Source organism: Periophthalmus magnuspinnatus, chromosome 1, assembly GCF_009829125.3.
Source record: "Periophthalmus magnuspinnatus isolate fPerMag1 chromosome 1, fPerMag1.2.pri, whole genome shotgun sequence".
NCBI classification, from domain to species: Eukaryota; Metazoa; Chordata; class Actinopteri; order Gobiiformes; family Gobiidae; genus Periophthalmus; species Periophthalmus magnuspinnatus.
Genome location: NC_047126.1, coordinates 3,262,161 through 3,287,048, shown reverse-complemented (window position 1 = coordinate 3,287,048; position 24,888 = coordinate 3,262,161). Strand labels below are relative to the sequence as shown.

Sequence of the window (24,888 nt, the reverse complement as noted above, 5' to 3'; positions counted from 1 at the left end):
CTGGACGACTCAGGGATTACACAGACAGTAGTTTGTAATTAGTTTTTTTCTAACTTCACATGTTTATGTCTTTTGTATGCATATAAAATGTAGAAAATAGTGCAAAAATAAAGAAGAAATAGGAGTGTTTAGTGGCTGTTGTTGTTGTTTTCATGTCTTACCTTATCTCCAGTTACACTTAATCAGATAAAACACACATATTCTCCGTTTAAAGAGTTATTTTAACAGATAAATGTGTCAAAAGTGTCATTTACCTCTGTCTCCTATAGAAAACACTGTGCTATGTCTCCCTCTGGTGGTCGTCTGAGGTAAAGCCGTTAAAACCCGGGCCGGCCGCTGATTGGTCGCTTCGGTCACGTGTCTGATTGGGCGCTTTGGTCACGTGACAATAACACTATGATGGCGGCCTGTGCAGCTGTCCGGACGAGCATGGGCCTGACTTTGAGACTGTCCCGGGGACTTCCTGTGTGCAGCACGTGTCCTCTGTACACGCTGAACAGGAGCGGGGACAGGACGGGCTCTGTGGACCGGCCCGGGACAGGAAACAGACATTTAAGGACAAGTTTAGGTGCGTAAAGCTAACTCTGAACTCTTAGCTTTATCTGTCTGTGTCAAAGCAGCGTTTGGGTTTGTGCCAGTCATGATGAGGAGACAAAAATAAAGGCTGAAAGTGCTTGTTCTGTTTAAATGTTGTGTTATAATCTCATTTATTTGTCTTATTTCTCCGTCTTTACTGCTCCTTGTGGCCAGTTCCAGCCTGTGCAAACATACTTAACATATTTTCATTTTCTTGCAGGTCTTTATCGAAGTGACGAGGCGAGCTCCAGCACAGAACAGCCTCAGGAGGAGTAAATATCACACTTTTATTCATCCAAAAACAAAAAATATGCAGTTATTTGTGTAAAGTCAGGACTCTACTGGAGCACAATGGCCCTGATTCACAAAGCAGAGTTATCAAACTGTCAAACTCAGACAACTTTTCTGTCTCAGTAAACAGGTTTGGGGCAGAGTTAGAGTTAGTGTTCAGTGTTTGAGTTTAGCTGAAGAGAAAAGTCATGATCTGTTTTTACCCATAAAAGACAATTCACCGCGGCAACAGTGAACCAGAGGCGTCCATTTTAGAGAGACAGGAAGTCATGTAACTGTGGACAGGTTCAGGTTTGATATTAGGTTTAAGATGAGCAAGACGGTGAAGGCAGACAGCCCCACGGCATCGTCATTTACGCACCAGCGAGATCGTGAAATTAAGGAGGCTACAGGCGCTTGAAGGCTCCAGCTGCCTTCACTACAAAGGCCAAATGTCTGATGGGAAATGCAGCGTAAACACATCACAGAGGCCTGACCGACACATATTTACAGTTATATGGTCACAGATGTGTAAAATCAGACAGAAAGGCCCTGGGTGGTGAATGATACAGAAAACATGAGGTGTTATAAATGACACAATGAAACTAAATAGATTCTTATGGTTAAATCCTTCTCATTAAACCTGTGAATGAGGAAGTGAACTGTCCAATCAGAGTTCTCCTTCAGGGGAACTGTCCAATCAGAGCTCTCCATCAAGTGAACTGTCCAATCAGAGCTCTCCTTCAGGTGAACTGTCCAATCAGAGCTCTCCTTCAGGGGCAGACTCTGGTTAAACTCTGGGTCTGAGGAATAAAACCTGCTCTGGACCAGTTTAGGTTCACACAGTTGCCACAGTGACAGACTCAGGGTTTAGTTTAACTCTGTGAAACTGAAAACTCTTGAGCGAGTTGACCGTTTTTCAGGGTTAACAGAGTCTGAGTTTGACCTAAACCTGCGTCTTAAATCAGTGACGTTATTGTTCTGTTCTTTTATTTCCAGGGTGAATGTGGTGTACGTAGATCGATCTGGACAGAGGATTCCAGTGAAGGCCAAAGTAGGAGATAATGTTCTTTATCTCGCTCATAAAAACGGTGTTGATCTAGAAGGTACGTCAAAAAGGAGCAGGTGTGATGTATTAAAGTTGTATTAAAAGTTCCCACATCAAAGTTCAACAAACAAATAAGATATTGTACATTCATTTTACACAGTGTTGTTCTGGGATAAACTTAATTTCATATTTGCTTGTTTTATTTTTGTTTGTTTTAAGGAGCGTGTGAGGCGTCTCTGGCCTGCTCCACCTGCCACGTTTATGTAAATGCAGATTATTATGACAAACTGCCGGAACCTGAAGAGAGGTAAGACGCTCATTTAACGAGTTTATTAAAGCAAACAATTGTGTGCACGGCGGTGGAAGAGGTACTCTGTTTTGTTACTTAGGGAAAAGTACAGATACTGAAGCCAAAAATACTCAAATAAAAGTAAAAGTACCACGTGAAAAAGGTATTTTACTTGTTTAAAAATGCAGTATTTCACGTAGATTTTGAGTCTTATTACAGATTTTTGCAGAATTTTCTTCAATAAGAACAATTGGGGTTGTTCTACCTGTTTTTATTTGTATATTTTTGTTTTCCTCAAATTAAAAAACATGTTAAAATAAACCTCTAGGTCTCAGACAATAATAAAAAATACTTTTACGTTTCAGTCCTGTTCAGAAGTTTAGTGGAGTAGAAAGTTCAGATACTGCTCTCAAATGTAGTCAAGTAAAAGTAAAAAAGAATCCACTTTAAATTCTACTGAAGTACAGATTGTGTGTATCTGTACTTTACTTAAATACAATACTACGTTTACTTCATTATATTCATCTAAGCCACATTTTACCACTTCAGGGAGGATGACATGCTGGATATGGCGCCGTTGCTTCAGCAGAACTCCCGTCTCGGTTGCCAGATAATCATCACCCCGGAGTTGGACGGTATTGAATTAACTTTACCCAAAGTCACCAGAAACTTTTACGTCGACGGGCACGTTCCTAAACCTCACTGACAGCCGCCATTTCTGCACGAAGAAGAAGAACTGACAAAAAACCCCACGGCGGCGTCCTCGTCCTGCTGTTTCACGGGTTTGACGGGGCCATGAGAGGAGATGGGGAGCGAGTTGCCAGATCAAAGATGTTTCCCCGTTTCAGCGGTTAACAGAGATTCAGCTGGTGTCGCACATAAATGGTTACTTAAAATACTTTTCCGTTTCTTTGGACATGTTCTTAAGCCAACATCTGTGTACAACTTTGACTTTGAACATTCCGTGTTACAGCTACTACACGTACTAACCTCACTGTGGCCAGTCTACTGCATAAACTTTACATCACTGAAGCCATATCGTCTAAAGAAGTGGTCCAGAAGTCATTCGTTTTTATGCAATCGCTGGGTTTTAAGGTCCTATGTTACGCAAAAGTGACTCTTTTGTGAGCTTTAAACCACGTTCTAATGTCGTTACCTCCTCAAAAACAGACTTGGAGTTGTGTTTTGTTTCATTCACACGTGTTCGAGTAACACTTTAATATTATTCTGTAACATCTCCAAAGCTCAATGTTCCTCCTTGTGATGTCATGAAATGGTAGTTTTCAAGTTAACAGCTCCGTTTTACTCTCCGCCGATAGACTCCCGGTTTGTGCGATCATGTAAATTCAAACGGCGTCTCAAAGCAGAGGCATGAGGCTCTTTAAATATGTCACTGTCACTACGGTCATGTGCTCACGTCGTCCCTCGAAGACGACCAATCAGAGCGCAGCAGAGACGAAATAAGGATGGATTTGTAAAATAGAGGTAGTTATGAGAAAAAGGCAAAAGTACAAGCTGATACTTCCTTTAACATGATTTTTATGGCTAGAAAAAGAAATAAAAAGTCTAGGCGAGCGATAATGGTCTGTGTCAAACTCAAGGCCCAGGGGCCAAATCTGGCTCGCAATGTAATTTTATGTGGCCCACGATGAGGTAAATAAAATGTATGACTGTCTTAAAATGTCAGTTTATCAGGAGATTCGCAGTTACAGTCATATTTTTTTACATCTATGCAAATTTGAGGGCAGCCATTTTACGACGCGATAGGGTTAAAACACAATGGAGTACTTCCTGTTTTTGTATCACTACATGACATCACAAGGTGGAACAGAGTGTTTTCAGCCTAAATCTGCACGTTTTGTGTGTTAAACGTGTGTGAATGAAACAAAAACACGACTCCAGGTCTGTTTGTGACGAGGAAACAACATAATAACATCAGAAAACGGCGTAACATGAGCCTTTTTTAACGTCTCCTCACCAAATATCTGTTAGTGTTTCATTCGAGTAGTGTTACGTAGCAGGTCCTTGCGCCCTCTGCTTGCATTTTGTACCGTTAAATGGCCTTTAACGCTTTTATTTAAATTATACAAGTGGGTTTTGATAAGCTGTTCAGACATTGCATAACATAGGATCTGTATGAAGTGGTCGTTTTTATCGCTCAGTCGCATTTACGCACAAATATTAAACTGTCTGGAAAGAAATGTGTGATAAAAAGTGTTTCTTGGATGTTTTAAAGGTCCTATATTACACAAAACTGACTCTTGTAGCTTTAAGTCGCGTTATAATGATGTTAACTCCTCAAAAACAGACCTGGAGTTGTGTTTTGTTTCCTAAATCTACAGGTTTGTGACGAGGAAAATGGTGTAATCTGGGACCTTCAAGTGAATTATTGGATGGGTTTTCCAGATTTTCAAAAACAGAGACACACTCGGGTTTAGGTGTTGGGTAATAATTGTTTGGTAATAATAAAACTGTGAAAAGAGTAATTAAGAATATTATTAATCACACAGTCCATTCATAAAGTCTGCACAGATCTTCATCACATACTGAATCTACTCTAGTCTTTTTCTTGTTGATTTTTATGCGTTTTTACACTTGATTAACACTGAACCGACACAAGAATCGTCTCAGAAGCAGAACAAGCGACACAAGTGAGTGAAACGAGCACAAAAAAAACCATTTGTGATCGTAATAACAGGCCTAGTCATTTCTCTTGGATAAGTTTGTTGTTAAATAAAGTTCTCACATTGGTTTCTCTCATATAAATAAAAATAAAAAGAGCCAGTCTTTTGAACGGCTCAGAATCAAAAAATTTGGATCCCATAAAAGAGCCAAAAGTCCCATCACTGGATTATATTGTCATTTGTTTAACTATAATAAAGGAAAAGCTGCTTGAAAATGGCAAGAAATGGCAAAAAAATGCACCGTCAGACGTCCCTCAGTCTCTTATCTAAGAAACTGACCCACAAATGAGTCCAGAATCAACAAAGTTACACAATCTGTTCACAATTTTATTCAGTCTGTACCAGGAGTCTGCAGCCACTCTCTAAAGAGCCACATACGGCTCTTTAGTGCCCCCAGTGCGGCTCCTTAAAGCCTCCAGAGCGGCTCTTTGCAGTTTGATTGATACAAATCATTTTGAGTTTACTTTATTAAGTTTGTATTTGACAGTGTTTTTAGCATAAAAGTTCATTCTATTGAAATAATTTGTATTTATTTATATATTTTTACTGTTTGTCTGAACAAATCCCAGGCATAAAATCAGAATTAATCATTTTGTAAAGTAAATATTTCACATAAACTGCACGAGGATGTGGGAAATTACATCATTTTCTTCCGCCAGACCTCCTCAAAACAAATAAAATAAATAAATAAATAAATCCACAGTGTGTTAAAAGCTGCAAACACTTGACTTACTTCTTTTAAATTATTTTTTTCAACCACTTCATCTCATTATTTGTAAAAACATGGCTCTTTCTTTCATTCATTTGGTTTGAAACGTGTGGCTCTTTGGCTGTTAAATGTTTGCAGACGTGTGGACCGAACGTCAAACTCCGGTGTGTCTCAGGTCTGAACTCTGAAACTCTGGTGTCTCCGAGTCAGTTTTTCAGAGACTCCAGACAGAACAGTTTGATTCATCTTTGTGTGTTTTGGTTAAACTAATGACCATCTTTGTTTTTGGCGAGTGTCAAATTGGTCAAATATCTGGACACCTGAGACATTTCTTTTACAAAACTGGGACAAATCACTTGTTTTTGTATAAATCTGCTGGGACAGGGGACACTTGAGTAAAAGTACAGATACAGAAATACTCAAGTAAAAGTAAAAGTATCACATGAAAAAACTACTTAAGTAAAAGTATTAAAGCACCTGTTTAAAAATGAACTTAAAGAGTAAAAAGTAAAAGTCTTTCACGCAGATTTTGAGTCTTTTAAAGCTTCAAATGTGGTGATTTTGATAAAGTTTGTGCTGAATTTTGTTCAACACGAATAAATGAATAAATAGTTTTTTTTTCCAGCTGTTTTTATTTGTATATTTATTGTTTGCTCAGACCACGAACGTGTTAAAAATAAACCCTCAGCCTTTTCAGCAGGTCTCAGACTATAATGAAAAATACTTTTACTTTTCAGTCCTGTTCAAAATGTAGTGAAGTAGAAAGTACAGATACTGCTCTCAAATGTACTCAAGTAAAAGTATCCACTGTAAACTGTACAGTACAGATACCTAAAGTGTAGGCCTATACTTGAGTACAGTACTTTCCCTACCCAACCATGTGTCACGTGCTCCAAAAACAAAGGAATAACATGGATTTCAGAGTTTATTTTCAGAGGATTTTTATTTATTTATTTATTTATTAATTATTATTATTATTATTATTATTATTATTATTATTATTATTATTATTATTATTATTTGTATTTATTTATTTATTATTATTTATTATTATTATTTGTATTTATTATTATTATTATTATTATTATTATTTATTTATTTATTTTTCAGCATTTCTCTATCATTTTTGTCTCTTCTGACTATTAATTGTGTAACTTTTCAACTCTGCCTCAAATGTCTGTAAACCTTTATTATTATTACTTAAAAAAAAATAATAATAATAATAGATTTTTAAAAAGTAAAATAAAATAAATCTAAAATATCAGAGGAGTTGTTGTTTTTTCACGCTGCCGCAGATTCGTCAGTGAAATTGCGCAAAGTGGCCGCACGTGCGCAGAGGCCCAACATGACGCCTGCACGCGCCCCTGTCCCTCAGACTCCTCATGACTCTCAGATCATCCTGTCAGTCCAAGGTGAGAAATTTACCCCAAAAAACACAGTCAAATAACAAAATAAATGTATATTTTTAGATTTAAAGTTGTTTGGTTTTGTCCAGGGCGGAGTCAAACTGTGACTTTAACATTAGATCAACTTTATGAGGCTGTGCAGGGGCAATTAGCCTGTTTTATTTTTATATATATATATATTTTTCTCATTTTAGACATGTATAGTTTAGTTTAAAGTTTAAAGTTTCCCACAGACACAAAGTTTCCTGTTGACGCACGTGACGTTTTTGATGAGCGCGAAAATTTTAAAAAAGTCGATACATTTTAAATGATAAAACGTTTGATATTTCTGTAAAAACGCCGCTTTAAAGAGCTGCCACATTTGGTCAGGTGGGTTAATTAGGCAACATGGACCAGCAAGTTTGGACATTTTAGTTTTAAATCTGTAGTTTTACAAAACTCCCTGTTTAATGCTGCTGTTGTTATTTTATTATGAAAAGATGAAGACTGTGCAGTTCTGTGATGGATTTGAGCTCTACTCTGGGTTTCTTGTTGTTTTGAGTGATATTGTCGTTGAATTTGTCTCTATATAATGAGCCACACTAAAACTCTGTTGTTTTCTGGCTGAAGGATGAGCACAGGAGCAGCCACACAGTCCAGTTTACTTCAGGAAAGTCCAAAACAAGATGCCTCCTCTTCCTCCTCCTCCTCTTCCTCGTCAGCGCTGCACTATCTGTTCCAGGAAGTGTCTAAGCTGACCTCTCCCATCCACAGCAGCTTCATAGAGACGGGCCACACAGAGGACGTCTTATGTCCTGAGAGTGTCCCTCACAAACCGCTCTCTACTCTGGTCAAAAATGTCCAAAGCCCCTTAAAAGTCCTGAGTCTGATAAATCTACAGTGTGAGCGGCTCCTGCACCAAAGTGAAGACGACGCTGACCACAGCTCTCTGCTGTTTTTCTCAGATTTTGGCTTCTCAAAGCCAGCGGAGGATTTACCGGACACTGCACAGCCCTTAAACTGTGAGAGTAACTCTCTCAGACAATCAGACAGTCGTCTTAAAAAAGGTTGTAGTCCAGAAGATTCTGAGACAAAGAAATGTCCCGTGAGTTTCCCTGTTAAAGCAGAAGGAGCTAAAAGCACCGCAGACACACCTCAGACTCCAGAGCTGCGGTTCACTGTTGGTCTGGACCTGAGCAGTGACTGGACAGAGGAGAGTCTCTCCACACAACACACATTTTATGACTTTTTACCTGAGGCTCTTTGCACTGACGAACATCTGAGCTTCAGTCCAGATGAAGCTCTGTGTGCTTCAGAGACGTCGCTGCCCCAAGATCATAATGCAAACATATGTTTGAGTCCAGATGAAGCTCTGTGTGCTTCAGAGACATCGCTGCCCCTAGATCATAATGCAAACATATGTTTGAGTCCAGATGAAGCTCTGTGTGCTTCAGAGACATCGCTGCCCCTAGATCATAATGCAAACATATGTTTGAGTCCAGATGAAGCTCTGTGTGCTTCAGAGACATCGCTGCCCCTAGATCATAATGCAAACATATGTTTGAGTCCAGATGAGCCTCATAAAGGCCCTGTAGAGTCAGCGGACTCTCAGTTTTACCCTCGGTCATGTAGCCCATCTGAACAGAAACCACAGAATATTAAAGTGACCCCTGGCTCTGCGTGTGACGACTCGTCAGAGGACGTCCCGACGCCTCAGACTGTGGGAGGAGGAGACGAAGCCTCTGCTGAGCTCACGTCTGCAGAGAAACGCACAAGTGCATCGTGTGAGGAGCAGTGCGCCCTCTGGAGGTCAAAGAGGAGGAAACAGCCTCGGCCCAGTCGCAGCGCCTCAGTGCAGGACCCGGACTTCCAGGGCGTCACATTTCGGATGGACACGGAGCTGGACGACGCCGAGGGGCAGTGCCGGCTCCGCATCACTTCACAATACAGGTACCAGCACAGGAGCCGGACGCGTGCTCTGGTCTGTATTTAACTGTGGTTTTAGATTATAGAAAGTGATGATGCCGTGGTCCCAGATGAGAGCGGCCAAGGGCAACGTCGTTTTAAAGATGTTTGTAAGAAAAATTTAAGATAAATTCACAAATGTTGAACCTGATATTAAGTTTATTTCAACAATATCCTCCATTTTAACACTTTTGGCTTATAGAATATTGTGATTTCATCTGAAACACAGAAATGATGTTCATGTTTATGTTTTCCACAGCACAGATCTCCCCAAGAGTCTAAAGAGGACGAGGCTGAGAACAAGGACGTCCCAGAAGTCTCTGAAAACCAGCTCTGATGACGACAGTGACTCTGCCTCTAGTGAAGCCAGTAAGAGAAACATAAACATCCAAACGGGCCCAAAACAATGGGGAAATATGCACACTATTTTTATTTTTGTTTTTATTCCTTTATTTTATGTTTTAATTTTATTTATTTATATTTTTTTTAATTATTTTTTTATTAATATTTTTAAGTACATTTTAACATATCACAACCCCTCGCACCAACCCTCCTCCCCCCTACAGGTGGCGCCAGGCGAGCACAGGAACAAAACACAACTGTTACACAAATACACTAGAATTAACACATTTTTATACATTCATACATCCTCTCACACACACACACACACACACACACACAGATAAGTACAAACCAATAAACAATAAGAAATATGACCCTCGTAAAATAAAAAAATATAAAATACATAAATATTTCCTTTTTTTTTTTTTTTTTTTGTAGCTCTCTGTTGCTCTCCATCTTCCCCGTCTCCACAAAACAGTCGTCACTAAAAATATTTAATCCACGCTCCAGATTAGACATTATTTATACTTTACTTCTGTTATAGTAGTTTTCATTGTAAGTTATTAATAATTCTCTAGTTTATATAATATTACTCCTGTTATCCGCAGTATGATCTTCACAATTTTTATTTTATTACGTTGATTTCTGGTCTGGACTTTGACCTTCTTCCCCGTTTGAAATGTCAAAGGTGAATAAGGCGTCGCCATAAATCATTACACAGGTCCGTCCTATGTTTTAAAGTTTGATAAAGCAGAAGGAAATGTGTTCGGTTGTTACGTTATTCAACTTTTATCAGGTTGTACGTAACATTTCGAAAGGGTTTAGGCTGAAAAATGACTTATTGCATAACCGTATTTAATAATAACGCACGAGAAATCCAAGAAAAGGAGCATCATTTCTACAACAAATGACTCAATATTATACAAAAGAAAAACTACAAACCGTGAATCATTCCCGAGTCCTGTAATTTTCAAAAAGCAATGTGTTTTATAACGGTTTTTAAATGCTTCTGTTGTGTAGGAGCTTTTTAATTTATCACTAACCCCTCCAACACAAACACAATGACGGTTTTTGCTGGTTCTAGTCTCACGTTTTTTGAATAAACCTGTTCGTCTAAGATGATATTGACTCTCTGTAAACGAGGAGGAGCTTATAATTATCTGCCTTATGCATCATTGCGGCAAATTTAACTAGTTTTAACTTGACAAAAATAGGATTTGAACTATTCTAACGACCTTCTTTTGGAGTAGAATATCTTGTAGCAGCTGCTTAAACATGGAGGGTCATCTTTATTTCAATTAAATAAAATGCATTTTTTGGATAAATCTGATGTAATACCCAATTGTTGCTGTAATAATGGATTAATTTCTACATCTTCAATGCCAAAAAGGAGACATCTTAAGGAACTTTTTCGCGATTTTGGCAGTAAAATCATGTATTAAATGAGTTGACTAAACTCCCAGAACATACACGATTATTCTACTCTGAAGCACCACGTTTTCTCCACTAGAGGGCGACATTACACAAGTGTTTATGAATATTGAAGTGTGGATTTTTTGTGTTGTTAGAGGACAAAGTGTGTGCGTCCTGCTGCACAAAGAAAACCCCCATGTGGCGAGATGCTGAGGACGGGACGCCGCTGTGCAACGCCTGTGGGATCAGGTAAAACGCTCGTGTAGAGATGGACGGATACGGCGTTTTTTTGTTTTTTTTATTGTTTAGAATCCAGAGCAATGATATGTAGGGCTGACTTGGTTTTAATTCCATTTCAGTTTAAGGTAAAAATGAACAAACATAAATACGGTCTATGCTTTTTATTTGCTATATAATAAGGAAAAAAAACCCATAATGGAGCTGTGTAGTTTAACTTTGTGAATGCCGTCATCGCACTAAAGTGATAAAATAAAGCTTTATGCAGTAATTAGTGAACACAAACCAAATATCGGCCGAGGAGGAGAGTTAAGGCTGATGGCAGATATGCAAAAAAGTGTCTGTCTCGAGTCTCTTCCTCTTTATGATCTGTCTGGAGTCTGCGCTAAAATGTTTAAACCATTTTGACCCATTTATTACATTTCATGAGTCTGTTTAGGGCTAAAACAATCGTATATTAAGCCAAATTATGTTTATATTTAGTGATGCAATAATGTTTATCTGAACCGAAACAGAAAATGTGTTGAGCCAGAGCAGTAACGACCGTTTAGTGAATGTTTAGTTTATTGAAAAAAGCAAAAATATGGTCAGTTTACTCCATCAAGATGATATTGTCCAGCGGAATCACTTTAATACAGTTCAGTTTTCTTCTTCTTCCGTTCGTTTTTGAGCTTCTATTAGGATTAATTTGTGAAATGTGCTTTAAGCGTATCTGATATATGTGCTCAATATAAATAAATACGTAAAATTCATATAGCAGCACATTTATAAACCGCTTCAGGGGACCAAAGTGCCTTCACCAACTCGATTTCATCTTTAAATCAGACGTGTGGTGTTTGTGCGGCTCTATAGTTATAATCTGTGACACTGTGGAGCGTTAAATCACAATATTCATCTAAAACGACATAATAAAAAACTGCGGTGTCCGATGGAGCCGCCGTAAACGTCTTCACAACAAAGAGCCGTGTAGCTGAGAGAAAATAGAAAGTAAGAAAATAAGAAAATAAAATTGAACAAAGTGCGTCAAAGTGGGCGTGTGCAGGTGGAGGTGAAAACGGGGATTAATCGGCAAAATGGCGTCTTGAAAATAAGCGATTAAAGATTACTCCGACGTGAATCACTCCAAATACAACTCTGAGAGGGTAAATGAGAAGCAAACGACTACAACAAAGCTCTGAAAAGTTCATTTTGCGGAATAGGTCAGAATTAAAACTGGCGATGCAAACGAAAACCGCGTGAAGCTCGTTCTGCTTTAATTGGATATTTTTGCGTATATAAAATTGTCTAACAGTAGCTTTGTTTTCCTCAGGTATAAGAAGTACAGAGTGCGTTGCATAAACTGCTGGAATATCCCAAAGAAAGATGGAAACTCGGTCTCGCGTTGCAGCCGATGTGGACACTTTGTGAGGCTGACGTCTGCGCAGAGACGACCCACCGTCTGACACACACACACACACACACACACACACACAGAGCCATGAAACTATTTATTCTACTGTTAAAATACACACTAATACTACAGATTATATGCAAGGAACAGTAAGTACTAGTTACTTTAATATTTATCTAAAATGTGTTTTATTGAATTGTAAAAGATGGAAGTGAAATCAGTTTCTCACGATGTTTTGTGAATGTGTTTAAAGAACAGCTCCCTCTGGTGTTCAGTGACTGTATTGCATTAACCCTATTATAATAAGTTATTTTTGCTTTGGACTGAAGTTTGACTTGTGTGTTTTATTTTGCATGTTTGATCTTGAAATAGAAGTTTGGTTTGTGTATTTGTGAAGGGACTGAGCTGTTTTGAAGAGACACTTGAAGAGGCTTGTTGCATGTATTTCAAATTAAATATTTGTCTTGTTTCTGTACAGTTTTTGTTTATTATGTTATGACCAAAAAGTGACATGTGTTTAGTGACAAATATGATCTACAGGAAGAAAACTAAAGCTTTTTCTAAATGAACCTGTGAAGATTGTAACGCGTCCAAGGACTTTTTGGGGTCACCTGTTTATAGCAAAAGAAAAATATAAAATGTGTCAACTGGACAAGACGTTTTGCTGCTCGTCCAAGTCGCCGCTTCTTCCGTTCTGGTCAGATTTCTGCTGGACGCCGCCTTATATCAGTCTGAAGGGAGGAGCTAACGACACTGAAACTCAAACCCCCCCATTTGTTTTCAGTTTCTGTTTGTAGTTTCGTTTTATTGTGCGATTCTAAGTGTGCGCTGCGCCTGTGTCCTACTTAGCAGAGTCATTCAAGCCCCTAATGAGTGATTTCACACCCATTAGCGTCCTGACTAGCCCTGTTATTCTTTTATGCTTTGGGTTTGAGGATGGATCATGTCTGAAACACCCACTCCAGTTCAAGAAAGGATTCAATTCAATTTAAATCATCTTTATTCTGAAATCATGGTCCATTTTCAAAACGGACCAGGACAGTGACCACACAAACGGTCACTTTTACGTTTTAAAAAGAGCCGCACCAGTGTCTCCATCTTGGACTGACGTGGACTGCACTGACTCTTTATGTTTGTGAGTGACATTATTTCATTTTCTGACTTATTCAGCTGCAAATAAAACTGTACAGTAAAGTTCTTAGTGCAGCAAAGTGTCACCTCAGTCGCTCTAGTCCATCCTCCTTGAGCAGCCGTAAAACGTCGTTATAATCCACCTGCAGCCTCTGAAGACTCTTTTGTGACGAGTCCAGAGGTGGACAGAGACATCAGAGCATGAACCAAACTTGAACATCAGCGTATGAGCTTGAGCAACAACATCCTGCATCGTCTAGAGCGTCTTTCCGAACAAAAAGTGCTTCTTAAACTCCCTTCAGACAGAGATAAGTTAGTGTCCAGCAGTGATCTGACCAGAACTGAAGAAGCGGCAAAACGTCTTCACTCCTACATCGTTTTGTCCAGTTTTATATTTTGCTTTTGCGATGAATCAGACCTGGACGACTGAGGGATTACGCAGATGTCACCAGTTTAGTTTTGTTTTCGTTTTGAAATCAGGGCTAATAGAAAATGGACTTAACTCAAACCGACATGAGATCACACAGCTGAAACGACAAGTTCACCTACACTATTTAAAAAGACATGCGCTTTTTTTCCCTCACTGTTTGACATGAAATCAAATTTACCAAAATTATTTCTGTTTGCTAATTGCCAGAATAATATGATTTTTTTTCCATTACTTTCTTCAAAGCCAAATGTTTATGGTTCATATTGAATAATGATGTGAGTTACAAACAGCACTGTCTTATTTTAACATGGGCTCAGAGGGAAAAGTGATGCTTAGTTTCCTATTACGACAGTGAGGGATGACAGCAGCCTGAACACACACATAAACACACACACACACCCACACACACCCCAACACACACACATGAGGGGATGTGGACGAGCAGAACCGATGAGAAATATGAGTGGGAGACACAACACTGTTCCACACTGTGACCTTGAAGCACAGATGCATTTACACGGCAAAAGAAAAATATATGACATATAAATCTAAACAGAACAGACACAATCCCCATCAACACCTGGAACAACCGCCTGGAGCAGAGTGTGACAGTACAGAGGCCGGGGACCTACAGAGCTGAAGGGCCTACAGGGCCTGGGGACCTACAGAGCGTCTAAACTGGAGGGAGGGACCTACAGAGCTGAAGGGCCTACAGAGGCTGGGGACCTACAGAGGCCGGGGACCTACAGAGCTGGAGCGACCTACAGAGCTGGAGCGACCTACAGAGCTGGAGCGACCTACAGAGCTGGAGCGACCTACAGAGCGTCTAAACTGGAGGGAGGGACCTACAGAGCTGGAGGGACCTAGAGGGCTGAAGGGCCTACAGAGCTGAAGGGCCTACAGAGCGCACAGGAGTCGAGAGTGTTCTCCACTCAGACTCTGTTTTTATTCAGTTGGTTCACTGTTTATTGTCGTGTGGCCTGTGGTCAGGGCCAGTCACAGTTTAGTGTTTATTACAGTTTCGACAGTCTGTGTGTTGTTGATTTCTGCTACAGAGGCCGAGCCGCTTCTACAACTGAAGAAGATGATAATAAAAACAGCTGAATAAACCCCACAGAGGAATCAGAGGACGATGTGCGCATGTGCAGCAGGAGACGACAGCACAAACTTTCAACACAAGTTTAAAGTTGCGCTTTTAGTGGCAAGACTTTGTTTGTAATTTCGAGTTTGTAATAATTAGATGTTCGTTAGTAATACAGTTATTTAATCAAACAGTGAGCTAGCTTCACCGCTAGTTTGTGTGAAATGATGATCCGGACAGAGCCGTGGAGTGACAGCGGTTTAAGAGCCACAATTCAACGACTCCATCCTCCAAGGAGCCGCCCACGAAGACCGCTCCTCTGTGGCGTCTGTGGACCACAAAGACCCGCCGAAATGAGACAGGACCAGCCCCCGAGCCGCTCCTGTCACCCAGCAACAGACACACTGCTAATGCTAATGCTAATGCTAAAAGCCGCTCCTGTCACCCAGCAACAGACACACTGCTAATGCTAATGCTAACGCTAATGCTAAAAGCCGCTCCTGTCACCCAGCAACAGACACACTGCTAATGCTAATGCTAACGCTAATGCTAAGAGCCGCTCCTGTCACCCAGCAACAGACACACTGCTAATGCTAATGCTAATGCTAATGCTAACCACGCGCAGCATTAGCTCTCGTGATCAAACAGTCGGACCATGAGCCCATGAAATTATAATAAATCTCATCCAAATCTTATGACTGAAAACATAAACATTAAAACTAGTGTAACTTCTATAAATATGATCAGTTTGACAATGTCCTTGTAATAAAACGACCCTAAAAAACTTTCAACTAAATTAGGTCTGTTTGAATTCTTAAAGTTGGATTTTAATATTGACAAGGGAATAGTTAAATGGTAAAGGTGTTTTATGTCAGTTTATAAAGAAATATCTCTTCAAATTTATTAGAGAATAAGACAGAACTGTAATTGCTTTGTTAATAATGTGAATAGACAAATATTAAAGCCTTTACACACATTAGAAAACTAGAAAAAAAAACCTTGCATGTCAATATACTCTTAAATTGTGTTCCTTTTTACTGAATTGTGACAGTCCAAAACAAACTCTTTATGTTTATAAATCAAACAGGTAGATTACTACGGCTTAAATATTCCTTAGTTCATGTAAATTAATTAGTTATTTAAAAGAGACATCAAATACATAAAACATCTCACAGTAAATCTAAAGTCATTATAGAGAGAAACATAATTAAAACACGAATTATCAACTGGTCAATCTGGACAAGTTGTGTTTTGATCTTTAAAACATTCATTTTCTGGTCACACGTCAAATGTCAAGTACAAATCTATTTTCTGTGACTGTAACATTACCATGGTCCACTTCCTCTGATAAATCTGTTTAGGTGATCTTCAGCTAAAATTAAAAAAAAAACTACCTTTACTCTACATTTAAATGAAATATTTTTAACTTCTGCAAGAAATTACAACTAACCCTAATCTTTACGCACTCACTGCTCTATTAGGGCCTTGATGGAACCAGAGACGTCCAGAGGAATAACGGGAAAATTGAACCAGAGACGTCCAGAGGAATAACGGGAATATTTCTCTGTACAGGATCCGCTTCAGAAAACGTGGTCTACATCTGTGACCGGTGAGTGAGCGTCGTGTTCTAACGCAGGGAATGTTTTTGACACATGAGGAGGTTTTATAAGAGCATCTATCACCTGTCTGACCAGTGCACCTGTCTGACCTGTGCACCTGTCTGACCTGTGCACCTGTCTGACCTGTGCACCTGTCTGACCTGTGCACCTGTCTGACCTGTGCGCTGTTGTTTGCGTGTCTTTATAAATATACATGTTGTGTCACATGTCGCTCATGTGGTGTCCAGATGTTTAATGATGATCACATAGAAAACTTTAGTGGTGTGGGACACATGTGAAGAAACACTGACCACTGACCAGCGCAGGAGGTCAAATACAGTCCAGTATATACAAATATTAATAAACTATGTACGTCTACTGACTCGACTCCAAAATGGCCCAGTATATTTGCATTTAACGTCAGTAAAAATAAATATACTTGTGTAAAAAGCGGCGTTATTAAATCGTTATCGACTAAATATTGACGTCTGCTTTTCTACCTTTAAAAGTCACCGCACGCTACTGCAATTTACCCAGAAATAATCACGAACTCATTTAAAAACATGGCAGTATCCTCAGCTCTAGAGTTTGTCTTGGTGGTTTCTACAAAAAAACACTAGATCATTCTGGTTTGCTCCTGTGGTCACTTCCCCATCTTTAACCCCCTCTTTTCTTTATTCATATTTTTACTTGGTTTTTGGTTATTTTCATTCTGAACTGCTGGATTTAGTCATTCCTGTGCATTTCAAATATGATATTGTTCAGTCCTAGACGTTAAGCTGACGATCGGCGCCGTCACACCTGTTTCTGTGGTGCACTGAACATTATCTCGTTTGGAAAATCACATAGGTCTGATGATCCATCCATGGCCCACCACTTTCCCCCTTTAAACCCTCCCAACTCTCTTCTGCCAAACCAGGAAGTGTGCGCAGGAAGCAGCTGTCCCCAGTATCCGGCCACTCGCCCCAGCCCAGGTGCATCCTGGGAATGAAGCTATGCGCGGCCATACTGTGCATTTGACACTGTACATTGGTGTTACAGTAATCTGGACCACCGTGAGCTTTACGCACTGATAAGATGAACGTGTTTTAAAATAACATAAAGTGTATTTCTGATGTTGCTGATGTTTCTGATTTTGGGGAGCATATAATCTGTCACACACGCCACCGATTCACTCATGTAAAGTCCAAACATTTATGAAGTTTCAGTTTTAAAATGCCCCAAAAATGAAACGAATCCCCACAGAGAGTGATCCCAGTGTCTTTAAAAACACGTCACTGAGTTCTCACATTATTTAGGACACACAAAGACACACAGACAAGGGGGATTTACTGTTAAAGGGCGACAGACTGTTTGGCTGCACTCCTCGTTACCCATGATGCACCTGTACGCGTCTTAAATAAGGAGCCATAGACCAAAAAAAAAAGCAAAATAAACATTACCGAGGCAAAGCTTATGATTCACACTGGCAATAATAGTAACAGCTGAACAAAAGTAAATGGAATGATTTAGTAAGAATCATGTTTTTTCAGTAAATGTGAAATAAACAGAACAAGGATAATGATCTCAATTATCAAAATGTTAGAAAAATGACAAAAGTAGGTTTAGACTCCCACAGGACATGTCCCTCATAAAGCGCTCGCTCTGGCCGCCGCTCGCTGCCTTGTTTGTCACTTTCTCCATTATATAAACTGCAAATATTGTCTTAAACAATTAGGTTGCATTGATGTCTATCGGCCTGAAAACAATAGTGTTTATATGAGCTGAAGGAAGTTAGCCACAGGGCCTCTTAAGACGTTTGAAATCTCCTGCATCATGACAGTGCATTTGACACGGCCCTGTGTGCACTCAGCTCATTTCAGAAAACAGTTGTGTAATAAACTCTCGTCGTGGACTGTGTTCTGGTTCATATCGTAGAAATAGCTGATCGTCAGATATTGATGGTGACCCAAACCTCTGAAGGATTTATCAGTCCCTTGTGTCGCTCTGTAAATGCTACAGGCAAATGACAGCAGGTGTGCGGGCCCCGCGGTGCCACTGTGTGATCATGTGTGACCACAGCTGCACATCACAGCTCACTACACCTCGGCACGGCTCATTGTTTCTATAGACAATCAGTGACAGGGGCAGGAGTCTGATGATATGTGATGATGAAGGTGCTGACGGATTTGTTGAGCAGCGGTGAAGCGCTTTGCTTTCGATCTTTCCCAGGACCCTGAAGGTCACACGCCTGTAGGTCGCATGTTTGTATTCGAGACTGTCTAAGAGGGAAATGACTAAGAGAGGCATAAGAGGTGACCCTGACCACTGACACAACGACGGAGAAAGAAGGAAAGATAGACACTCATCCATGAGCACAGGGAAGGAAGGACAGGGCTCCTGTTGAGGAAAGTTACCACAGTTACAGCCGCTCCAGGGGAGACGGGGCCAACTGTGGCACAGGTGTCCCACAGTGAAGAGCGAGACCACTCAGGCCTTTAAGAGGAGCAAACACCAAGGATTTTTACAGTAAAAATATGGGCTTAAGCTTCAAAAGTGACGTCATGTTCACCTTAATCATGAGTCAATAAAGAAAACAAAGTGTAGTATAAGAAATAATCCCACATCAAATTGTTTTAACTGTGAGTTCATCCACCAGCCCTAGTGAGACGCGGTCATTTACCCTCTGACCTTTGACATACTGTGGTGTATGAGAGTGACTGGTGGTGGCCGATGGTGCCACTTTGCCGTCCCCAGGGCAGCTGTGGCTACAGAATGGTGCAGTGCTTTGAGAGGCTCGTCAAACCCGTTCAACTCAATACAAATGTAAAACCATATTATTGTAATTGTTAGTGAAACCTAGAGTTGTTTTTCATAGACACAAATAGGAAATGACTATAACACGATCTTACACAAGGAGTAATGTAGGCATCATTGAGTGGATTATGTTTGGAGCCATTGTGTTTGTGTGGACATGCGCAGTCGGCCGGTGCTCACTCAGCCTTCTGTATTTTCAAATTAGTAAATATTTTTTGGAAAGAGTCCAGATCCTTTTGGAGTGAGTGACCACCAACCTGGTGTGTGATGTATGAAGTGCACGTATATGAACCTGTGTGTGTGCTGGTATTGGCGGAGGGGGGGGAGGAGGGGGGTGCAGGTTGCTTATCTGCGGCCCACAGGCAGCTTTTGAGGCTCTTATCAGCAGCCACCACATTGTACGAGCACATCCTCTTGTCCAGCAGGAGCGGAAAACTCTCCCCACAGCCCCTTCCCTCCCACTCCGCACTCTCTCCAGCCTCGCGTTTGCCAGAGCCGAGCCGAACGACTGGCACTCCTGTAAAGCCTGGTGCCGTTCTGGCCGGCAGAGTGGCACAAGGCAGACAGGAAAGTAAAAACAGAGAGTTAGAGGAAGAGAGGTGAAGATGACATGTGAAGCGAAGGGATGGTACGGCTGTTACTCCGCGAGTCTGGTCAAACGGGCAACTTCACAACCCCAAAAGCTCCGGCGTTTGAGTCGTGGTGTCACTCAGTCTCGCAGTAAAACACATTTGAGAGCGTCGTTCGCGGCGGGGGACTGTGGCTCGCCCGTGACCTCAGAGAGCGTCAGATGGGACAAGCTGCAGAGGAGAGGGGACGACCCGAGGACAACGGCGAACGCCACGAGTGAAAACAAGACCTGAGACCTGATACAAACTACACTGGATACCACCACGATGAAGTAAGTGCATGTTTTTTTTTTCTTTAAATCCACCAATGGCACAGACTGGTGTTTGAAATGCCCTTCACATAACGACCCGTCACATTTACACTCAGATTATTTCAGAATTATTCTCACAATCTGTTTTTTATCACATAGAACGCACTAAAAACAAGTCAAAGATACAAAATATACGACATTATATTTATAAGATTTAACAACAAAGACAACAAAAGTGCTGCATGGAATCACACAGCGTATTTTCTATTTTAATTATAATTCGATTTGCTGTTTTTATAAGACGACACCATTTACTGACGAAAGGAGGAAGTATTGAAAATAAAGCTAAGACAGAAAAGACAGAACAAGAACAATGAGGATTGCAAAACCTGATATGACCGAGATGTTCCATGAGATAATTACAATGGCTGCTGGAAGAGTATTAAAATAATTATATATATAGTGTTTAGTTTTAGTAAAAGGGGTAAGAAATACTGGAGAACATCGTTTAACTCATTGTTTAACTATTTAATTCAGGATTCTCTTGGGACACAATTCAAATAAACTTGTGTACTTCCATGTTCGTCTTGTAAATGCATCTAATCTGATTTTTTTTTCTTGTTTTTTACAGATACTTTGATGAACATCTTTGGAATTTTGGGGAATTTTTGAGGAATTATTGCCCAGATTCAGACGTATAACCAGTACTGGAGGATAACAGGCTCTGGACTCCATTAAAAAAAAAAATCCATTTGGAAAAAATAACTCAACAAAAACATGGGATCCGTCCTGTCCACTGTTCATGGAAGACGATAATGTGTTGACAGTATGATTTGATCCCGTTTAGACCAGTGGGTGAAGTTCATTTTGAAATCAGGTGGGCGTGATCGTGTATTTTACTGAATAACACAGACACTGCGGGCGTCATGGTAGCTCTGGTGGTTTTCAGCGACTGGCAAAGGCGTAACACACACTGACCCTGCGTATGTGACGAAACATGATGGAGAAACAACATCTTGCATCTCCCCCAGACCTGCCCTGCCCCTCGCCAACACCAGGGGGGCGTAGTCCATCCCCCAACGACACGCCAACTCAGCCAGACCCCGTCAGCCCCCATCAACCTGCGGACGGCACGCCACGTCAAGATAAAGTGTCTACCGACAGGCACGCGGACGCCGTCATGGAGGCTAAAGACGAGGAGAAGCCGGGGTCAGGGACGAACTCTCGAGACACTCCTAACGGGACGCGATCCTCTCCGCCGCCCCTGCTCCCCGCTCCGATGAAAACGTCCCCACTGCGGCCGGAGCTGCCTTCATCATCCTCGTCTCCTCTTCCTCCTCACATCCCAGTGATCAGCCTGGGACACAGTAAGCCGCCTCTTCCTCTGACGACTCTGCACCCGATCCCCAACCTGCTCCCAGGCCTGCACCCGGACCCTCGGCGAGCACAGGGGCCCGGGGTCAGTATGGGGGGTCCGGGTGTGTCGTCCGGGGCTTTGATGCCGCAGCAGTACACACCTGTGCACAGCTTCTTCACCAGGTAAACCCTCGTCTTTATTTAATACACAGAGATATGACACCTGTATCTGTTTGTAATGTTTTAAATGGACCGACACAGTTTGATTTGTTTGTTTTCTTCGTGTTTTTGCGTTGTACTGAATAGAATGCCCTCGTTTTAGGCAGGTAAAATAATGAGACGTAAAGAAAGAGCACAGAAGAGTGTTGAAACGTGGATGCTCAGTGTCTCAGTGTGGTCTGTCTCTGTATAAATAAACATGAATGAAATATGCTACACAGTATTATCTCATTTTTGTACTGAAATAGGCCACATTTAAGTTATGTTATGGCATTTATTAGTTTAATGTCGAGGCATTAAAGCAAAGAGAAGGAAAAAACTGAAGAAAAAATACTGATTTATCTTTTACCTTAGTGTTGTTCATATAAAAACGTTTCATTACATGTCAATTAAAATACCACGTCTTGTTTTTACTCAGAAGTGAAAGTATGTATCTTGTGGCAGAGCTGTGCGGAAAATCAAACCTCGCATGCCTGAGGTTTGAATAATTTCCCTGGGAATTGTAGCAGGATGTGAGTGGTGACGGTGGAACTGTCACCCAGGGTTAGAGTTTAGGCGTTCAGACGTTAGGGTAAAAAAAAAAAGGAAAGAAGTTAAAGTTAAAATGTAGTAATAATAATAAATAAATAAATAAATAAAAGTGAATAAATTAATAAAATGCAGGCTCAGTCAAAGGTTTGGACACACTCTTCCTTGTGTTTTTCTTCTTTATTTCCATGAATGGACACATAATGATGTAGTAAACAAAGATAAACTCAAAATGACTCAAAGCTTGTTTTAAAAATAGCTCTTAACCTTTGCTTTGAACCCTGGTTTGCATTTTTTAGATTTTTTTTTACCCAAATAAGGCACAGCTGTGAAGTGAAAACCATTTCAGGAGGGGTTTTTTTTTGAGAGAAGGCACTGTCAGCAAAACAAAGTAATATAAAATATAAGTTATTTTTCTTTCCTACGTAATTCCATATATCTTACTTCATATATTTGATGTCTCCTGTGCCTAAAATGTAAAAAGTAGTAAACATAAACATAGAATGAGAGGGTGTGTCCAGACTTGACCTTTTATCGTGTAAATTCTTAAATACTACACCATGTTCACGTTGTCAAGTGATGATTTTAAACTGTGTTCATTGTACCAGATGCTCTTGTGTAACATTTTGCTCATTCTCTTGTCCAGCACTTACTTTGGGCCCTCAGGAGGAAGCTTTGGGGTCATCGCCAGCAGCCGGAGGAGAAGGCCATCCTCACACTACGAGGTCGAAATAAGTGAATGTTAGTATCAGTGTGATGTGAATAGATCTGTACATATATGAATGAAACCAAACACAACACAGAGATTAAAGTGATTTATTTATGTCTTTACAGTGATCATTAAACTGCCTCTGGAATCATGGACACTGACTGTTTTCCCTCTGTGCTTTAGCAGGCCCGCCACAGAAGCTAGCCCGCCGTGTCTTCACCAACAGCCGGGAACGTTGGAGGCAGCAAAATGTCAACGGGGCCTTTTCCGAGCTGCGAAAACTCATCCCGACTCATCCTCCTGACAAGAAGCTCAGCAAGAACGAGATCCTGCGACTGGCCGTCAAATACATCCACTTCCTGGTCGCTCTGCTCAACGACCAGGCTCAGGACGGGGGCGAGGGGGGGCGAGAGGTCGAGGGGGGCGGGGCGGAGGACGGGACAGTGGTACTAGGACGGGACTCTAACAAAACGAGCAGTCCGTCCACTCCTCACTCGGCCTCTCTGCCCTCGGACCCGCCCGCCTTAACCGCGGCTCACAGGGACTCCACGGACTCGGTCCTCGGGCTGGCCAACTCCCCGACGTCCTCCAGTTGCTACGGAGACACGGACAGCGAGGAAAGCTTCGGGGGTAAAAGCTCTTTAGTGAACCATAGCGTTTTGACAAAGGTTAAAGGTCAGATTAGACTGGTGCCGTCTGCGAATGATGAGCGATGACAGGACACGGGATGGACGGAACCGGAACCTTAATGACAAACGCCACTGGGGTTTAAAACAGTGCAATAATTTAAGCATGTGATACAAATATTTGATAGTAATTTGTAACTTTTAGGAGTAGCACAGCATGATGGGAAAATCAGCTGTACTCAAACCTCTGACGGGGTTCATGTTTCCGATTTTGTGAATGATACAAAGTAAGAAAGTGAGTTTTGGCTTTGTGGTGGATACTATTTTATTAACGTTGGAATGCATGTGTGACATTATCAACCGAGAGAAATCTGTATGTGGCTTTTCAAACTCTCTCAAACCTGCACCAGAAATAAAATGTTCGAGTTTGCTGTTCCTCATTTGACATCCTCTTACTCTGCTCCAGTCAGAATGCCTCCGTCAGCAATCCCCCTTAAGTCTAAGAGCACGAGTTTGCAGTTTCGCTATTAAGCAACGCTGAATAATGTTTGGTTAAGAAAACTAAAAGTACATTTCTTAATACCTGAACGCTCTGACACAATGACTTACTGTTGGCAAAACAACTAATGACAGATTTATAACAGGAAAATTCCAACATGAGAACAAATAAATGAAACGGAATAACATTGACCAGGACTGAAAATGCCCCCAACTGTGGGAGGTTTGTGTGGATGTGATGATTTATGTAACTGTGTGTGGTTGGCCTGGTGGATGTGGTTGTGCAGCGTGTACAGGGCTGGAGGGGTTTGGGGTGAGGTGCAAACTTTACGGTTGCTGCGTCTCACTGACGGCCAACAGAATCAGGAGGAATGAAGACAAGGCACCAGGATGCACCCAAAACCTCCTCACCACAAAACAGGAAGAGGAGTTTCACAATGTCTCCACGACTGTCCGCTCGATGTGCTCAGTAAACCGCAGATTACACAAGGACGGGGGTCATCAAATTGTGCAAATAATGGCTCAATTTAATTGAAAAGCGGGTCAGAAAATACTACAAAAAGATTATGTGGCCAGAGTGTTTCACCCATTTGTCACATAATAAAAGACGCCAAACGGGCCAACGGTGACCAGCCTGAGACCCCGAGATAAAGCCTCGCCAAACACTTGGACCTCACGCCAGATTCTGTGGCAGGTCTTTGCCACAACGTGCCCACTGGCAAACACGC

General features: G+C 41.0%; 3 protein-coding genes across 4 annotated transcripts; all 3 read left to right on the top strand.

The window, feature by feature from the left end:
• The first annotated feature begins 373 nt into the window (after nucleotides 1-373).
• fdx2 (ferredoxin 2) lies at nucleotides 374-6,199 on the top strand. Its single transcript, XM_033972450.2, has 5 exons — nucleotides 374-568; nucleotides 797-848; nucleotides 1,846-1,952; nucleotides 2,114-2,201; nucleotides 2,733-6,199. Exons 1-5 carry the CDS (start codon nucleotides 397-399, stop codon nucleotides 2,887-2,889), a joined length of 576 nt encoding a protein of 191 aa, XP_033828341.1. The 5' UTR covers nucleotides 374-396; the 3' UTR covers nucleotides 2,890-6,199.
• Nucleotides 6,200-6,921: 722 nt separating this feature from the next.
• zglp1 (zinc finger GATA like protein 1) lies at nucleotides 6,922-12,604 on the top strand. The gene is made up of 5 exons (XM_055225797.1): nucleotides 6,922-6,977; nucleotides 7,592-8,911; nucleotides 9,186-9,295; nucleotides 10,837-10,930; nucleotides 12,228-12,604. The coding sequence occupies exons 1-5, from the start codon at nucleotides 6,922-6,924 to the stop codon at nucleotides 12,358-12,360; spliced, it is 1,713 nt and encodes a 570-aa protein (XP_055081772.1). The 3' UTR covers nucleotides 12,361-12,604.
• A 7,098-nt stretch (nucleotides 12,605-19,702) lies between these two features.
• On the top strand, nucleotides 19,703-24,098 carry lyl1 (LYL1 basic helix-loop-helix family member). 2 transcript variants are annotated; one of them, XM_033972380.2, is made up of 4 exons: nucleotides 19,703-20,245; nucleotides 20,856-21,763; nucleotides 22,974-23,068; nucleotides 23,223-24,098. In XM_033972380.2, exons 2-4 carry the CDS (start codon nucleotides 21,222-21,224, stop codon nucleotides 23,750-23,752), a joined length of 1,167 nt encoding a protein of 388 aa, XP_033828271.1. In that variant the 5' UTR covers nucleotides 19,703-20,245; nucleotides 20,856-21,221; the 3' UTR covers nucleotides 23,753-24,098. The 2 variants fall into 2 exon arrangements, with proteins under 2 accessions (XP_033828271.1, XP_033828262.1); XM_033972371.2 differs by having other exon boundaries at nucleotides 23,220-24,098.
• Nucleotides 24,099-24,888: the final 790 nt, after the last annotated feature.

Coding starts and splice junctions, on each gene's coding strand:
- fdx2 (XM_033972450.2), top strand. CDS start 397: ATGATGGCGGCCTGTGCAGCTGTCCGGACGAGCATGGGCCTGACTTTG. Junction 1,953..2,113: donor AAACGGTGTTGATCTAGAAG/GTACGTCAAAAA, acceptor GTTTGTTTTAAG/GAGCGTGTGAGGCGTCTCTG. Junction 2,202..2,732: donor CTGCCGGAACCTGAAGAGAG/GTAAGACGCTCA, acceptor TTACCACTTCAG/GGAGGATGACATGCTGGATA.
- zglp1 (XM_055225797.1), top strand. CDS start 6,922: ATGACGCCTGCACGCGCCCCTGTCCCTCAGACTCCTCATGACTCTCAG. Junction 9,296..10,836: donor CTCTGCCTCTAGTGAAGCCA/GTAAGAGAAACA, acceptor TTGTGTTGTTAG/AGGACAAAGTGTGTGCGTCC. Junction 10,931..12,227: donor TGCAACGCCTGTGGGATCAG/GTAAAACGCTCG, acceptor TGTTTTCCTCAG/GTATAAGAAGTACAGAGTGC.
- lyl1 (XM_033972371.2), top strand. CDS start 21,222: ATGATGGAGAAACAACATCTTGCATCTCCCCCAGACCTGCCCTGCCCC. Junction 21,764..22,973: donor GTGCACAGCTTCTTCACCAG/GTAAACCCTCGT, acceptor TCTCTTGTCCAG/CACTTACTTTGGGCCCTCAG. Junction 23,069..23,219: donor CGAGGTCGAAATAAGTGAAT/GTTAGTATCAGT, acceptor TCTGTGCTTTAG/CAGGCCCGCCACAGAAGCTA.